General features: G+C 38.8%; 1 protein-coding gene across 1 annotated transcript in view; it reads left to right on the top strand.

Annotated features, from left to right (window-relative positions):
- LOC130171172 (collagen alpha-1(XXIV) chain) overlaps positions 1-18,498 on the top strand; it is an 89,514-nt gene that overhangs the window by 48,639 nt on the left and 22,377 nt on the right. The window contains exons 23-35 of the mRNA XM_056379032.1: positions 267-320; positions 1,583-1,627; positions 4,961-5,014; positions 6,331-6,384; positions 8,191-8,244; positions 8,966-9,019; positions 11,804-11,857; positions 12,111-12,155; positions 13,708-13,752; positions 16,416-16,469; positions 17,091-17,144; positions 17,284-17,337; positions 17,610-17,663. Of these exons, the coding sequence (XP_056235007.1) occupies positions 267-320; positions 1,583-1,627; positions 4,961-5,014; positions 6,331-6,384; positions 8,191-8,244; positions 8,966-9,019; positions 11,804-11,857; positions 12,111-12,155; positions 13,708-13,752; positions 16,416-16,469; positions 17,091-17,144; positions 17,284-17,337; positions 17,610-17,663 (675 nt within the window). The remainder of the gene's footprint in view (positions 1-266; positions 321-1,582; positions 1,628-4,960; positions 5,015-6,330; positions 6,385-8,190; positions 8,245-8,965; positions 9,020-11,803; positions 11,858-12,110; positions 12,156-13,707; positions 13,753-16,415; positions 16,470-17,090; positions 17,145-17,283; positions 17,338-17,609; positions 17,664-18,498) is intronic.

The raw sequence follows: 18,498 nt of genomic DNA, 5'->3' as shown, positions 1-18,498 counted from the left end.
ACACACAGACACTGGACCTTTTGCAGTAGGTTTGAATGATTCAGTCCACCTAGATGTTCTATCCGGAAGCAGCTGGTTGTGATAAACAGCAGATGTGATAAACCCATTATGAGCTTTACTGTCTTTTGATTGTTACTTGTGTGTGTGTGTGTGTGTGTGTGTGTGTGTGTGTGTGTGTGTGTGTGTGTGTGTGTGTGTGTTTGCGTGTGTGTGTGGGTGCGTGCGTGTGTGTGTGCACGTGTCTGCCTCTCTGCCTGTCTTTATAGGGGAGATCTGGAAGGAAAGGCTACATAGGTGAACCTGGTCCTGAGGGTTTGGAGGTAAGTCTGCTTTCATAACTGTACTATCATTACTGTACTGTGACTGTAGTATCACTACATTCATAGATGCATACATTTGAGGCAATTTCAAGTTTAGATTTGTAAATGCCTCACAAGTAGGTCTGTAACAGCAGATCATGGTACAATATTGTTGTGAGTACAAAAATGCGTTCATATCATGACTGTTCTATTTACAAATAATCAGAACATCTGTGTTTTTATTACAGACCACAGTATGTTCATGTCCAAGTTTTGATATGCATCTGTAAAGGAATATGCTTAGGTTAGCTTTTTTTTGTGTTTACATTCCAGTTGACCTAGACATTATTGTACAATTTCTTTTCTGAAGTTTAGAAATTAGAAAAGAAGACTACCTGTGTATGGGCCTGTTGTTTCTTCTCTTTAGCTTCTTGCCATTCATGTTGAAGACCTGATTCCAAACTAATGAGAATCATCTGCTACATCTACTTTACTAGAGCTGAACACCTCCATCTTTAGGACGCAATGACAGTCTTATGGCTTGTACTGTCTGTTTAGATTATTTAACAATCAGTTTGTTCTCATTTTTTTTTTGCTTCAGCAAACCACAGCATGCCATACCTGTTCCTCACTCTATTTTATTGGCTATAATTGGCTTTTGTACATACCAAAAATGCAGTGCGGTGATCAGGGTATCAATGTGTTTCAAGATTTTACATGCCAGTGCTTATTTTTTCTATTCATAAGCGTTTGGTGTTTTCCTTTGTTAAAACAGGTAAAAACACCAATAAAATTAAAACAGTTTTTTTGTAGTTCTATAATTTCATAAATGCAATAAACTATAGTTATTTTATAGTATAACCATATATAAAACTTTAATGCTGTTATCTTCATTCTAATGGTCACGGTTTTGCGGCTTCAGATGATTTTTATTTGTGGGATAGGGGCCAAAAATGGCTCTTTTAATAGTAAAGGTTGCAGACCCCTGGTCTAGTGCTTACCACTGAGTGCCATGTCTCCATGTTTGTGACCCACTCACAGGAAGCCTAGACTTGCTGTGCTGTAAACATGCTCTTAATTTGGAGAAAAGATAATGTCTTACAGGGCCATTATCTGTTAAACCACAATGTGTGTAGAGGGGTGTGTGTTGTGTGTGTGTGTGGCCTTTTTAAACTTGTAATATCCTGAGAGCCCTGTGTCGGTAGTAGGGCAAGATGATAACAGAGATCTCTTTAATTACAGGAAGCTAACCAGCACACTGTTTGATGTTTTTTTGCTTGCAGGGAGAGAAAGGGGACATGGGAAATGTTGGAAAAATTGGACCACAAGTAAGTTGCTTTTACACTTCTTTTTAGTAACGACATTACTAATCCACAGCAGGATGGCTGTTGATTAGAAGGTTTCCATTAAAGCCTGCTGCAAGTGTTAATGTGGCGCCTTTTATTGTTGCCTTTATTAGCTTCAGTTTCCTTAAATATTTTTAATAGTTTGCCTAAAGATTAATACACGCATGACATTGAGATAATGATGCAGTGCTTCCATAGTTAAGGGAATGAAATCCTCCGGTGTGGCAGCTGTGGGGGAATTTACAGGAGCGCTTTCTTGTGTGTGTGTGTCTTGCTGTTTTCCTGACCCACTTTAAATGTTAAGAGAAATTTGGATACTCTCCCACCACCAAACAGTGTTTTCATCATGAAATTGGCAGAAAACTACAGGAGAACAGAAGGAACACCAATCAGAGATCCTCTATGGAAGTGACCTCATTGGGTTGCACGTTTGTTTATGGCTCAAAGCCTGCCAAAGTGTGTTTTACGTCTGTTGTTGCCCATGAATCATACTTGTGGGGCATGCTGTCAAAGTACAATAGCTTCAGTGGAAAATGTTAATCCAAAAAGATGCTGGTCTTTGTACCTTAAGTGGGTTGCAAGTGTCCCATAACATCTGTGTTAAGACTGTTTCTAAATTAAACAATTAACTGCAAAATCACAGTTTAATATATCTGTATTTCTGTTTTATGCTTCAGTTAATGCTTTATACCCAACACAAATACTCTAGAGAAATGTTGGGACATGTTTCCCCTTTGTAAAATCCTCAAACGCACACAACTGCTATGAGCATCCGAAGTATTTTCATCCTTCCTGGAGGCCCCTTAATGCTAATATTTGCATTCTGTGCATAGTGGAGGCAACCAAGCGGGCCATGTTGGACTGTGTTGCTGCAGTGCACATATGAGAAGGATTAAGCAGTTACTGAGTAGATGGGCCTTTGAAGCCATGGGGCTGTGCAGAGAAAAAAAAAATACTCTTAAACATATGGAGGCTCTAATGAGTCGCATTACATCACTTTCCAAATAAATTAGATGTGTAAGAGACTGAGAAAGACTTTTGTTGACGAGTGCATGTTCGATGTGAGGCTCGATACGAGGAGACTTTAGGCCACCTGTCTTCACAGAGTGCCCCTGTATCACCATGAGGCCTCCCATAAACTGTTTCAAGTGAAATTTTACTGGACCGTTTTACAGTGTAGTGTATTTTAGCCAATTTAGATTGTCTGCTGTGTTCCATTTTTAAGCCCCCCACCCCACCCCCCCATAAAACATGCATCAGTCCTCAATTACAAAAGGCAGCCACAGGTGTGCCTTGAAATATAGTTCACATGACGAACCCTGTGCTTTGATTTTTTTTCATGTCAGTAACTCAGTAGTGTATACTTATATGTGTGCATGAGAAAGAGGCACGTGTGAGGGAAAACCTTAAAACTCTTAACATGGTATGACTTGGGCTATATTTCTTCCCTAACTGTCAGGCTAATGGTTATATCCATACTTCTGTAACCCAGGCTGTGTCTGAGAACCCAGACCATCTTCAGAGCAGTACTGTAAAAGCTCCTATGTTAAGGGGCCTGTGACATGTAAACCCCTTTTAAAACCATTTCCTTCTGTTAAATGATACAGGGTACCTCATTGTCCCACTTCATGTCCCAATTAAGGGATTTGAGGTCAATTTAGAGCTCCTGTTCCCATGCCCGCAGGCTGCATCCCCTCGCAGACACTCTACTACTAATCCATTGTTCAGCTGCTTTACTTGCATCCCACAGGATAATGCCCTTTAGGTGATGATGCATGAATAACACTTTGAGACTGTCTGCCTTTTTAGCTGAGTTAGGGCATAACAAATGGAACTAAATCTCATTGCGTTTATATTAGTAGTCTGTTTCTTGTCTTTGACTTTGCGGTCAATTTGTCAATCTGTTACGTTACTCTTTCATTTACTTTTTTTTGTCTGTCTATACTTGCTTTCTCTCTTATTCTCTAGACTTGTAGGGGGATACAAAAATAGATTAGAAAAGAAAAAAAGTAAAAAAATCAACAATACATGCTCAATGATTATGCGATGGAAGTAAGAATAGCACTCGTGGAATCTCGTAACCTGTTGTAACTAGGTAACTACGTGAATATATCACTCTGCAAAGAAGAAATGCAGCAATGAAAAAATGGCCCTTACAACTAGAGGCAGCCGCAGTCTGACCACACTGGCTTTTGTGGTTGGCCAGAAGTGAAACTATGGTCTACAAATGGGCAGCCATATGAATTATTACAATAACACTGATATTCAGTGAGGTTCAGATGTTCTGTAACTACAGTGTCCTGGTGGCTTTTTGCTGTGTATTTGCAGTATGGTGACTTTAGCCTGGCTTGTGATATGTGCATCTGATTGTTTTCTTTTGTCCTTTCTGTGTCTGGTCAATCTTTTTTCTCTTTAAGTTTATTTATTTATTTTCAAAAATAAACACAGTGAAGAGTTAGAAAACATACAGTTACCCTTTCTGGTTAGATGTCTACCTAGCGACCCCTAAGTCTTACTGCTGATCTGGATCTCCATATAGTCCAGTGGAGAGGCTGGCACAGGTCCAAACTGCTACCCCTCTCTCAGACAACTGGTCTGGAAGTGGTTAAGCTCCTTTGATAACTCTCATATTTACGTTAGCTTGTGTTTTCCCCATGAGGACCCCTGTACTAAGTAGTATGTATCTTTTCGGGGCCATCTGTATTGAATTACTGTGTGTTGTGAAATTAGTATGCCTCTAATAATTCCCAATCAGTGCTATTTTACCCAAGAAATATGTTATTGTTGTTTCTTGTTAGATATATAAATATAGTTTATTTTCCACAACTCAAAAGTTTTCAAAGCAACCTTTTTTTTAGCTTTGGTAGGCACGTACTGATCTTTATGATCTGCTTTTGTTTTTCTGTCTCACTATTAACTTATGGATGAATTGATTTTACACTTTAAGACCCCTAATATAAAAACATTTCTTTGAAACACAAACATGTATTTTTAGTAGTGAAAAGTGTAAATCTGTGGGGGTTTTTTTACAGGCAGCACTATTAATAATAATCATATTATCATTAAATCAAAATTTAAAAAGGAATTAAAGTTGTTCCAGGAATTCAGAAGTCAACATACAGGTTTTTTCCTCCAGTCAGAGGCTCCTCCTGTTTTCTTACGTAAGCATTACATTGTAATCTCTAACCTTTTGCATTCCAGATGTCATAACAGGTTGGAAAATAATCCTTAGATGAATGAAGATCAGGTCCTCACACTGACATACTTTCTCCTGACGTGTTTGTGCTGAGCACTGTTTCTCTCTCTCCTCTCCAGGGTCCAGTAGGCCTGATTGGGATAGCTGGTGTGATAGGAGTTCCCGGTGAAAAGGTAAGGAGTGTGTTTCTCTATCATTAGGCCGTCAGTCAGCATCAGCTCGTTGCTTGTCAGTGGCAGACCCCTGTAATTAGGGCTGTAGTAAGCAGCCATGGCTGAAGGCCCCAGAGGGCCAGAACACATGCTTATATAAACACTCAACACTCTCACATCCACATCAATTATAATATTGTCAAAGATATGTCACCATTACTGCCCCTCAGCCCTCTACCCTCTGCCAGCAATTTCAAGGTAAGTTCAAAAGATATTTTCAGTTTAGTAGTTATCAAACCTCTTTGGATAAATTGGCCCGTCATCATTGGTCAGAGTGTTAACTGAGTGTTGTCAGAGTGTTCTTAATACTATCAATAGACATGTGCTTTGCCAAATTATATATTATACTATTCTCCTTTCAAATGCATATGTACTCATAAAAAGGGGATTGTACCGCAGTAGTTTGAATCATATAAAAGTGCTCATGATGCAATCTGTAGAGAGGCCCTGAGGCTTTCTCCACGTTCAGCTCCCTTTGCTTCAAAGGTTAACAGAAAATGTTACAAGCAGCTCTGCATACTTCCAGCTTAAGTGAAAGGATTTTACTAACAGTCTACGTGTTGATTATTGATAATGATAATATACAAAATCGCCCCTTTTTTCACCACCTATTTCCATTGTTCCCTCCCTATATGTTAACATGTTCCCCTTTCCTTCCTATCCAGAAGCCCCCTGTGTGTCAGAACATGTTCTTGTGATGGGAAGCTGTCTGCTTGTCAGACTCTTACTTGTCCTCCGCCTTCTCTTACTCAAAATCCTCCTCTTGATTCAATCTGTCAGCACCAACCATATCCTGACAGCCCACAAATTCCTTTCACATTATATATATATTCAATTCTTATTTAGACTTGAGTTTCCAATACAGCACCTTAAAACTATTCTGTTCACAGTTTGATAGAAGTGCAACAAGAACTGGAAAGGTACTTGTACATTCATGAAAGTTACAAAGTTCAAGGAGGATTAAAGCATCATTGACACAAGTATTAGAGGGGGTAGAGTGGAGACCAAGGAAGATTTACTGCTAACCTGGAGTTACCTTTGCTTTTAACACAGTGTGCTGGGTGCCACCAACTGGGTTTCAAAGAACCTGCTTACTTTAAACTCCACTCAACCAGCTGTCACTCTAACCTTCTGCATTTAAGAAGCTGCTCTCCAGTTTCATGGCTGTTTATTAGAGAAGGTATACGTGAAGCTGTGTTGGGATTTTTTGTGTTGAGGTTTCAGGTCATAGTTTAATGAGCCGCTCTCTCTCTTTCTGTCTTACCGTTTTTCCTTAGGGCGACCGTGGGCCAGCGGGTCCAACTGGTCCAGTCGGGGAGAAGGGGCCAAGGGTAAGTACAGTCACTCAGGATATAATGCAGAGCTCTGCTTCTTGTCTGAGAGTTGGTCAATCCCAGAGCCATAGTGTATATATTGAGAAAGGTTTTTAAGAAATTGGCGAAGCTACAACAGCCTACCAGAGTTTGGATACATTGTTCAGTAAACTAATGTCTAAAGATGATGAATATAAAACTGAAACACTAAGCAAATTTGGCTCTAATTTTTTGGCAGATTTGGTCATGGAAATGAAAGCAAACTCAGTGGAGGCCTAAAGGGTTCCAGACCCCTCAGTGTTGTAACTTTTGCAGACACAAATCTTAACAAAATTCAGTCATATCAAATAATTTTTTCCATAGTTATGTTGAGGAGAGGGAACTCTTTTGGATCCCTGGTCTAGTTGACCAAATCTAGTAAAGTTGACTTTTGGTCCTACCTAAAACCTCTTAACCAATGGGTAGAGGCTATGTAACAAAGAAGGCCAGCAAATAGCCCAAGGTTTTGGAATCTGTGTTTTCTGTTTATTAAAGCACGTCATAACATTTTAACATATGGCATCAATTCTACATTGCTAGGTTGGGACCTCAAAGAGCCCAACAGACTTGTTAAAGCCTTTGCCTAAAATTTGAAATATTTTTTGTGATAGATCTAACTAACTGAAGCAGTAGTGTTTGGTATTCTGCTTCTGTATGAGTCTGAATAGAGAAGCTGGTCAGTATCAGTCACTCCCAGTTTATAGCTCAGTGTAAAGGGCTCCAATGGCAGAGAAAAGATCTTGCTACTATGCTGTTCTGGAGAAATTTGCATGAAAGTGACTCATTGTATTTTGTCATCTTCCCTAAATCCATGCAGTTAGTTGAAGTTGGGTTTGATAAATGTTTGTATATTTGCAGGTTAATAGCATGTTAATTTAATTTAAAACATTAGCCCACTCACTACTGTGGGAAGTCTGTTTGCATGAAAATTATTTTGACAGTGTTGATCCCCGAGAGAAAAAAAAGACATGCTGCTGTCCAGTGCAGAGGTGTTTCCGCTGTCTGCTGTAATGCTGCATGAGTCCATAGAAAGAGGCTGGCCACTGTCCTGGAGCCTTGGATTAACGCCATGTCTGTGGCTTTGGGCCCCAGTCCTGACCTAGCTGGCTGGCAGACTGGCCAGAAAGCTGACTGATTGGCTGGCTGGAAGAGAGGATGACTAATTTGGTGGCTGGTTAAATAGTTAGATGATTGAATCACTGTTGGTGTGTGTGTATGTGTTTGACTGAGAGAAAGAGCTTTGTGACTTAAGTGAGGAGTTGTGGTGATTTGTGTGAACCAGCTTTTGTTATAATGTAGCCACATTAGCGAGGACTGGTGGTTCAATGTGAAGGCTTTGCACTGCTTCACTCAAAATGATCAAAATCCTCTCATGAACTTCTGTTTCTGTTTAAATTAGCATTTTCTGGCAAATCCCAACCGCTTTTGTCTTTACTGACTTTTTGTTATTCTGGTATTATTCTTTAACAGATTATTATAGAAAGAGAATTGGTGGTGGATAGTGCTGTAATGAGAAACATGGCCCCCAATTCTGTTGACAATTCTTCTGACATACAGCTCTAACAAATAGTCCTACTTTACTCCCTTTTTGGAGCACAGTCTTGCACTGTTGCTCTACACTAGTCATTGTTAAAATCCCAAAGCAATAATGCATCATAGCTTGAACATAAACTTGAGTATACTAGTAACAATATTTACTACCCATGCAGCAGATGCCATTGAACAGTGACATAGTTCTTGTCAACCTTTCTATGCTGTTTGTTTTTCTTTCTGTTTTGGTAAAAGGGCTATCCAGGATTGCCAGGAAGTCCAGGCGACATTGGCATGCAAGGTGCACCTGTAAGTGTCACTTGGTCTACCCTCGTCACCCTCGTCTCAAATAGAGATTCTTTGCATTGAGATGTCTGCATGTAAACACATTTACATTTACTGTATGTATTGAAAATATGAACTTCTTCACTTGTCTCTACTTCAGCTCCTTGTATACATTTTTTCCATGAACTTATTTTGCTGAAGTTTTGTTTTGTTTTGCTCCTTCTTTATTTTGGATTGAGTCATACACACATTAGTACTTAATGGACTGAGAATCTTGGATGCATTGACTCTCATCTTACTCAGCGTCTTGGCTGGATATTATAAACGCTTAAATCATAAGATTAACTTGGAAACGTCTTAGTCTGAGTTGGAACTTTGAACATATTCCTGGTTATTGTAAACACATAAAATTTAAGAGGGTGATTTGATATATCAGTTTTCTTGTTTCCCACAATTTAGTCTAGACCTGTGTAAACAGTATGTCTTAACTAGATGATTGTTCAGTAGTTCTGCTGAAGCCTTTGTAGTATATCCATTAGGTTCATTGGACTGGTGTTGATCTGGGTTAAAAGAGGGATGAAGAGGTTTTGCATTATTTGGTTTGTGTAAATTTTGTCTGTATTTTATAGTCTGTTTCACTGCATCATGTCAAAGAGACACTATGAAAACCTTTTTACTTACTAACCCCTCCTTAATCCCCATCTACGATTTCCCAACCTTCAGTCTGTCTTGTTCTTTCTCACAGGGTCCACAGGGACAGAGGGGTACTCCAGGAATTGCTGGGGCAAAGGGCAGGAGGGTAAGAGCTGTCTTTACATTTGGGACATTAGTTGTACTAGTCTCTTACTTTATATGTTATGAATGTCAGCCCACTTAAAGTCAATAGTGACCATGAAAACTTCAGTTATCAGACCTGTGGTTGTCTGTTTCGTATCACAGCCCCATTCCCTTAAACAAGACCAGCTAAAGTAATTAAAAGACATGTGTTTTAAGTTTCTGTTTTATGTGTATTTACAACTGTTTCATAAGCCCCATTAGTTAGAAGACATAAAGGTAATGTCAAATGAATGAATACGGTAATACTGGTGAGACACCGTGTGGCTATGAGGAGAATGACATCTTCAGGTGACGAGACAAAGATAGATTTATGATTTTAATTGTGAAGATTCTTGGTGCTTTACATAATTTGAACTTAAATCTAACAGTAGCACCAACTGAAGTAAATTGTGCTGTTTATACAGTGTAACAGATCAGAATAAACAAAAGACAAAACAGAACACCTTTCATTTTAGTTTCTCAAAATATGCATCTGTATTACAGCGTGTGTGTGTTTCGTTTCCTTAGGAAGCACAATTAAATGGTTTTTATTCAAGAGCCGCTCAAATGATGTCATATACTAAAATACATCCAACTAAAACTAACTAAAATCATTGATAATCAGTAATGGAGAAAATCCAAATGAAAATTAGATTATAAAAGTACTGGCACTGTAGATAAGTAATTTCCTCATTGTTTTTTTATTACACAATCCAACGTTTGTTTGCTAATGACAATCATTGAACAATGCAATATAATGGTAATCTCTGTAACAATATAGTGTTCATCCTAGACATATCGCTAGACACTCGCTAAAGCACGCTAGGAATATTTGTTTTCAGTGCATTAATATTTAGATGACCCATTGTCTTCTTAAAGAATGCTTTGCATTGACAGTAAGCATGACTTTTGAAGATTATACTGGCTGCATGTTATCCAGGTTTTGTTCTTGATAGTTAAAGCTTGTGCACTGTTTCTCCTCATCAGTGCTCAGGTCCTCAGTGGAAACTGTAGAACTCCAAGGTTGGCTGCATCTGCTTGCATTGTTTGCTTGCAAACAGCAGCACATCCTGGAAGTTCTTCCTTGCTGGACTAACTCTTTAATTTGTCTTTTAATTGACTTTAACTTTTCTAAACTGATGGTTTGCTTGTGCTACACTCCACTGCCAGACTGCCTAACAGTGTCATGGCTAAAGCTCTTAAGTTGAATCTGCATCCATTTCAGGTAATATGAGAAAATGAGACGCTGACAAGCCAATTGAGTAATGCCTACTACCACACTACTTATCACACTTTATCACTCATCCATATTTCTCTTCTTTTTATCCACTATTCACTTATTTTCTTATTTAAGATGAACTTTTTACCAAGGAAAACGTGGAAGCAATTAACATGCCACAGTTTGTGTTATTTACAGTTATCCATACACATCAGTTTGTGGTTGCATTTCTTGTCTTGCTGAGGTAACACGCAGTCCATCTCCATTGTCAAGGCATAAAATTGCAAAAGCGAATTGTTTGAACCAAAATCACATATACTCCCAGGCCAGCTGTAGTTTTTGGATGAGATGTCAGAAATAAACATGCATGCTTTCTTAACACTGTAGTTTGTCAGTAAGAGATTACCCTCACATAAAGGAAGCAAGATGGAACTACTAGACTACTTATCACTTATATTTAGCATTTTATCCTCTGAGCTATAAAGAATATCCTGCAGCTGGAGCTTCTCTGGTGTGCACCTACCCTAGTTAGCACACACCTGCACTAGTTCTAAAGATAGTTGTTGGTGATGGAAAACAGGTTGTGCATCCTCTGAAACGTGGGCTAACCTGCTGTATCTATCTCTGATTCCTCTGCTGATGATCACTCTCAATGAAATGCACTTCCTCTTTACTTCACCCACTCCAGAAATCTTTCTGTAGAAAACTTGCTGTGTAATGATTTGTTCTGTTACTCATACATAAGTTATTGTTGGATGGATTTCCTTTCTGCAGTTTAAGTTGTGATCTGCTTATTCTGTATAGATGCATGGTTTATTGCTGAAATTTGCATACCTACTAGTAAAAAACTTGGTTAATAAATGTTAATCATGCTAATGAATTAATCACAACCAGTGGCTGTTTTTAAATTAATTTCTGAACAACTTAGAGTTAACTAATTTAAAGGAATCAATTTAACACGGCAAGGAGGGTCCACAAGTTACAGTAGCATTTTTCACCAAGATTGGAAAGAGATGAGCTAAAGGAAGGAATGAAGAGAAAGAAAGATAAAGCCCGGGTTTGTCTGTCTGGGAGCTTAAAGGGAGCTGAGTGACCTTAGAGGAATGGAAGTCTGACTGAAAGCCAGAGGCTCAGGCAGACTAAGAGCAGATAGGGTCATCAAAGGTAGAGATATAAAAGAGGGGAGACAAGATGCAAACAACAGATATACTGAAAGTGGAAATGTCCTGAAGGGGGGACAGGAAAGAAATGGGGAGGGCCTTGGGTTGTATTTACAGATCTTTATCTGTCACCCTACCTGCGTAGTGGTGCTACAATGCTGGGAAACCCCTGGAATGTTTTTGGGAGTGATAGACTGCGGTGTCAGGGTGGAAACCCTCCCAAGTAGGCAAAGAATACTGAGTAATTACTTTGTTGCTGATGTTATTCCAGAGTTAGCAGTACGTACATCAACTTGTGTATGATGCTTTGATGCTAACTGTATTCCCTTTACTGCTCATTCTTTGTTGTGTGACGTTCAAAGGTGTGTCTCATGTTGTTGTTGCACAGGGGCCCCAGGGTCCAGATGGCCCACTGGGAGAACCAGGCCCTGAGGGCACCAAGGTAAACATGCACAGCACCCTGTGGAAAATATCACGATGTGCATGTGAAGATGTGGTAGTTACAATACTTTTGCATGAAATGTGTTCTTCCTATATATTAATCAGGGTATTAGTGCTGGAGTCATCTATTCGACTTGGGGACACTGCTTTATTGAATATTTGTCACGGATAATGTATGGTTTATTTCATTACTCCCTCTGACAAGAAGAAAACCAAATGAATTTCCTACATGTGCCATATTTCTTTCATTGCAGGGTGAAAGGGGTGACATTGGACAAAAAGGAGAGCCAGGATTCATTGTAAGTAGTCTTTCAATAATGTCTTTACAATTGTCTTTAAACTTATGCTAGCTTGTGTAAGACAGAGACTTGAAAAGAACAAATATTCGTTGATAACACACTACAAAGTTGTGAGCCCCATTTAAACTAGAAGTGTTAAAAATACTTTGAGGGTACCTTTGGCTGCTGAATGTTTTATGTCTAACACATTTCTGGATGAAGGCTTCAGGCTCTTAAGAAATGAGAAGGTGAATTTATACGTACCACCATTTATCCAAAGCCAAGAATAACCATTGTCATAAAAAAGCATCATCCTGCAGCATCTAGCTTAACAAGCACATCCTTCTTAAAGAACATTCACTTCACAAAAAAGACATTACCACATGTAATTTCAAACATTACCGCAGCATCCAGTATAACCCTCGGGCCTCTTTAAAACCTTGGTAGGCCTTTAATCAGTTTTTATTTGCAGAGTGGGGCATTTGTCTTCTCGCCTGTATCAAGTTAGACCTGAATGGAGTTACTATGTACCATTGCCAGCTTGTTGTGAGGAAACCTGAGCTAAATCTGCTGAGGAGAAGCAAGATGAAAGTAAACTTTGTATATATCAGGCCTAGTTGAGTGAAACCTAATCCAACTTCAGATTTGTCTGTGATGTTTTTAATAAGTATAGTATAGTATAGTATTTAATGAAGACACTGGCAATCTCCAGTTTTTCAAAAGTGTACAAGTATATCAGCACAGGCTTTTGAGGTGTAGGCACATCAGATGTATGCTTATGTGTTTATATGTCATGTCATCTTAGTTGCTGTTCATTTAGGTTGAGAAATAAGTAAAATAATATTTGACATGCATCATGACTGATCTACCCTGCTGCTTTATTGTAAAGATGCCTAAATTTGGGGCCCTACGGTAAATAGCTGTCACACTCATTTTTTACATTTCACAATGGATTATCAAAGGATTGATGTCGTTATATTTTCTACCTCTCATAGACAGTGTCACTCAATTATCCCAATAAAACAAGTAAAAAAAAAAACTAAACCTAAAAGGGCTTCATAGCATTATAGTCATTGTGCTTTAGACAAACCGTTACAATCGCATAACAGTTATTTTAGGGCCAAATATATGAGGTGGTAAAAGTCATTTTTAAATTTGTAAAACTGCACATTGCTTTTTAGCATGCACAATATGTTGATCATAAAGATGATAAAATTAGCAAGCAATTAACTGCAAATGTTTCTCCATAAAACAGTTTATAGACACTTCGTGTTTCTGTTGTGCTGAATCATTCACAGGCTTCTGGCCAGATTACCAACACACTCTTTTATGCCTCTAGTTACATCAGTTGCATTGCTTATGCATCTGAGGAGTATTCTCAAAAACCTGCAATAAAAACCATCTAATCAGGAGTTCATTGATAAATGCATCAGCATCCTAATGTTGCTGCTCTGTCTGAACAAACTGTAGGCTATAAATAAATAAATAATCATGATAGATTAATGAGATGGCAATATTTTTTTCAGAATAAAATGCATGTTAATCATTTGAATATTGATTTCTATCTTTGAAGGGCAAGGCTGGCAGTCCAGGAGAGAGAGGCCCTCCCGGAAAGCCTGTAAGTAAAAATTAAAGCTTTCTGCTTTAATCATCCTGCTCACTTAAACAAGAAACATCACTATGGCTACAAAGGCTTGCAAAACACTTCCACATCCTCCTTTCACCTGTAATATATATAATTATTACTTGAAGACTTCCTCTTTGCTCCAGCAAAGTCAACCAAGAGGAAGTTGCCTGATATAAAATAAAACACTGAGCAGTGCTGGGACTCATCAACACATGTGTGCATGTATTTCCCCTTACTCATCTGGTGTGTGTGGGTGCAAGGTTTGTGTTGGGCATACAGCACTAAAATCACTCTATTATTATTTACAGATTTGATGAACACGGCATACTAACTTAATTGAAACTATACTGCATTTCCTGGTTCTGGATTTAAGAAATGAATGAGAGTAATTCTTTGCATTCTGTGTGAGAGATTTTAAGACAGTTCACAGTTGAGTTTAGATGAGCTATTAATTTGTAACGGTTGTTTTATGTAAACTGCCTTTGTATCTCATATCCACTTGTTAAGAATGTGTGCTATGGTGTGCTTGATGTGATGATGTGAGTCTGACACCTCTCATAAAAGAAAAAAACATTTTTACAAGAATCCTTTAAAGTTATTAAAGAATTGTGACCAAGATGTGTACCGAACACAACTTTGCATAGTTGAAAAATAAACTAGTGCTCTCTGGTGGACAGATTATGTAATAGCGAAACTGTTTCTTCATTACTTCAAATATATCTTTCTGCACTGTAATTTCTTGTTACTTATCTACCAACATGTTTGCCAGGACCAACACATTTAGCTGTCAATGACCTCAGCCAGTTGGTTTATTTGTCAGGCTCCACTTTGGATTTGCACAACCCCCCAGGAGAAATTGTGTCTTTCCAGCAGCTAAGAATACAATGTATGACACACATACAAAGACAACAGCTTACACTGACGCAGTGTATTCTGTTCGTGCCACATAATACATGGACTTTTGGCAGTTCTGATGGACCATTTTTGCAAGGAAACTCTTGGGTTTCTTTCTGTTTTTACCATCAAGAGAATGACAGATGGTCGTTTTGATATCCTTTTGAACTTTTAAAGGTTAGAATAACTGATGTTTCACAGATGGTAGAAACATGCAAACAAAAACAGACCAAAGACAGATTCAAAAGCAGATCCATGTGGGCTGTCTAAGAGTCAAGTGATGATCAGTCAAGTGATAAGCATTACTCTATATCCACAATTTGTTAGTGCAGTTTGCAGTTTGTTTGATCCATTTATGGCAGCACTTACAATGGATGCTCCCAAGCTGGAGAAAAGCTCTATCACCTGTATGCTTAAGCAGTTGTTTGGCTTGTGTTATTTTCCACTGACAAATGAGCTGCTTTCCACTTTCTCTAATCATGTATTGGCTTAACATATGACATTTCAGGGTTGTTTGTAATTACTCTTAACAGACATAGAAACACACACAGACACGTGTAGGCCTGTGCTCACGCTCAGTACAGTACATTCATGCATACACTTGCACACTAGTTGTGACCTGTCCTCCTGAATACACACTAAGGTCTTATGCAGCAAGTTTCAAATATAGTGTTTTGACATTCACTTTAGATACTGCTTAGAATAACTGTAGCTTTGACCCATTGTTACTGCCTGATGTTAACTGAAGATCATCTACCCCTCCTCATAACTTCCCACTATCATCAGCCTCAGTGCCTTGACAAAAAAACCTATCTGCTAGAAATTTTGCATCTTTGGCTGCAGTAGCAGCTCTGGAGTCATAGCGCCATCTTGTGTTTCATTAAACACTGTCAAAATCTGTCCTTTTTAATTCCACACCTTTTCTATGTTCTCTGATTAAAAGTCGTTGAGTATTTGTGTCAAAATCATGTTGTTATCTGTGATGTCAGAGCCCATTCAGCTCAGTGCTGAAGGCATTTTTGTAGTCAATGTAGTCATCGGTGATTGTGGTTGCTGTCAATTATAATATATTGTAGTTTCCATAAATCCTTCCACACTTTGAAACTTTCAACACTTACTGTATATTTGACAATTCCTCTCAATGGCCTTTTACATATGTGAGCTGTGATAACATTTGAATGTTTTTCTTTGTCTTTTATTTTTCCTTTTGTTCAATTGATTTATCTTCACGCTGTATTTTTTGCTTTTGACTCATACCTACTCAGTGAATAATAGCCAAAGATATTTGAGTGTCAACTATGATGAGTGGGGTTGTAGTATATCACAATGTACATGATTATGTAAACTACTATTATTATATATTATAGGTATTAAATTCACTGCTATCTCATCTAACTTTGGCACATTAATCTCACTGCTTGGATCAAACGACTGTCTCTTACAGACACAGAAATAACAGCTTCCTTTGCTAGAGTTTCAAATTCTACACTACTCTCTAAACACTACAACAAAGAGATCTGACATTGCAGGAAAGCCAATCTGTTTGTATTGCGTCAAAGAGTTTTTGTGTTGTGTCTGTAGGCATTAGGCAACACTGAAATATTAGTCACTCATCATGTTTGTGGTTATTTTGTTGACGATGAAGATGATAATGGTGAGAAGATGACTGTTGGGAAAGCAAGGTTTTCTTATGCTTGTTTTCTGTAATCACAAACGGATGACTGAAGCTAAACCGAGCTCATGATTGTGTTTATTTCCAGGGTAAATCAGGTATTCCAGGCAGCACTGGAGAGAGGGGACCCCATGGGGAACCAGTAAGTATGCTGTCTTCTGACTGTTGCATTGATGTGGTTGTTCCAAGAAACTGCAAACAAGCCACACATTGTGAAAACGGGCCTGGAATCTATAATGACTGTGGGAGAAGGTTTCATGAGGAACAAGCAGTCAAGTTCAGACTTATTTAATAAACTCTTTAGAAGCTCTGATGCTGATTATCACCAGTGGTTGCAATGTTCCTCGCAACTTTAAGCTCCACGCCTTGTGCCTGCTTCTTGGATTAGTCTTCAAGTTCTTGATTTTCCTGGAAATCTGCCGACCCCTCAGGGACATCAAGAATGTCAAACAATCAGATACAAGTATTTATTAGGGTGAGAGTTTTCAATAACGCTAGAGGCATGGTTTATGTTATGGGTCTCATCCTGCTGTTGGCTGGTCTCTAGTTTTACTCCAGGCATTCTCAGCCCACAGTTTTCCTTTTCTACAGACTTGAACATTTAACTGTATGTGTTTGTTTTGCCATCATTTACTAGAGTTGTGTATTATGTCTGTTCTGGTATTTTATTTCCCGAATTATTGCACACAGTAAGACCAATAATGAGATTACTGTGTCAATAAGCTGTACTCAAAGCATCTAATAATGGTTATTTTTCTTGCAGGGACTCAAAGGACCTCCAGGAGAAGCTGGACCCGATGGAGAGCAAGGGCCTGAAGTACTTTTCATTAAATATTTGTAACTATTTATCAATTCATTGATAAGTGTTGATGGGTTTTGCAGTTGGCATTGCTATGTGTAAGGGGTACAAATTAAAAATTACACATCCCCTTTTTTTCTCTGTCCCATCTTTGTAGGGTGGGCCTGGTGCAGAGGGGGAGCCAGGTGCCATCGGAGAGCCAGGGGTAAAGGTCAGTACAACCTAGCCATGTTTTTTTCATTCACTCCTTCCCACCACTCCACATTCCCCACCACCCTCCAGCAATGTGAAAAAGTGTGATCTTGCTCAGTCAATTTGTACTTAACACAACTGTAGCCTTGGGTGAAAAAACAGCTGATTGTCAAGTCTAACACTGCTTGCACTTCAAGTATCAGTGGTGAGTGTAAGTTTAGGAGTGTGCATGGACTTTTGAGTGTGTTTTGACCTCCAGGCAGCCCTGGTTTGTGTTTTGTGTCCCTGCAGGGTGATATTGGGCCTCCAGGAGCTGAAGGGGAGCAGGGACAGGAGGGGATAAGAGTGAGTGACTACAAACAACCCACTAATCCCTTCCTTCCTTGTGTTAGGGTAAATCTGACCCAGTCGTATATTTACTCCCCTCATTCTGACGAGGATGTGTAATCCTCTGGCCTGAGGAAAACAGAACGATGGAATTGTTTTTGTCTGATGGACTGTATAAATAGCTTTTGGACCTCTTGAGATTTTTCTGACTTTGTATGACTGTCTTTGGTTGGACCAAAAGATAAGGTTAGTTGGGATACTTTCCATACAGTCTGGCTGTTTGACTGTACTGTCTACTCACTACAGATGTTCCAAGAACAGGTCACTGAAATAGGGATTTTTTAAAATTGTGTTGACATGTTAACTAAATGTAATCAGAATTTATATTTCAGCATTTATGATTGGTCATTTGGCCACTCTGGTTAAAACAGTGGAGTTCTTGTTATCTTCCCTGAACTTTAAATTCTTGCTCCACAGCTTCTAATAATCTCTTGACTAAAAGAAAAAGATTCAGTCAATGTATCTTTATTTTCCTTCATTGAACTTAAAGAATAACTTGACCTCCCTGAAAACCTTCTTTTTTGTTTTTGTGTTTGACTTCCAGTGGTTTAACTTCTTACCTTGATGTAGTGGAGTACCGATGTACTCCAGGACACAGTGACATCACTGTTATGTGTGTTAACAGTTGCAACAAAGCACACTTCTGACAACAGTCATCAGTAATGCCGGCTGTGGTGAGGTGAAATAGCCATGAAACTTTCGGCCAGAGAGGGCAGTGAAACACTGCTTTTCAACATGTGTGTTAAGTTGCTCCACAATTTTCAGAAGGATTATTTCCTCACAAGTGTATAGT

The sequence above is a fragment of the Seriola aureovittata genome, chromosome 6 (assembly GCF_021018895.1).
Source record: "Seriola aureovittata isolate HTS-2021-v1 ecotype China chromosome 6, ASM2101889v1, whole genome shotgun sequence".
Classification (NCBI taxonomy): Eukaryota; Metazoa; Chordata; class Actinopteri; order Carangiformes; family Carangidae; genus Seriola; species Seriola aureovittata.
Note: the sequence above shows the minus strand (reverse complement) of the source record. Positions and strands in the feature narration are given on the sequence as shown.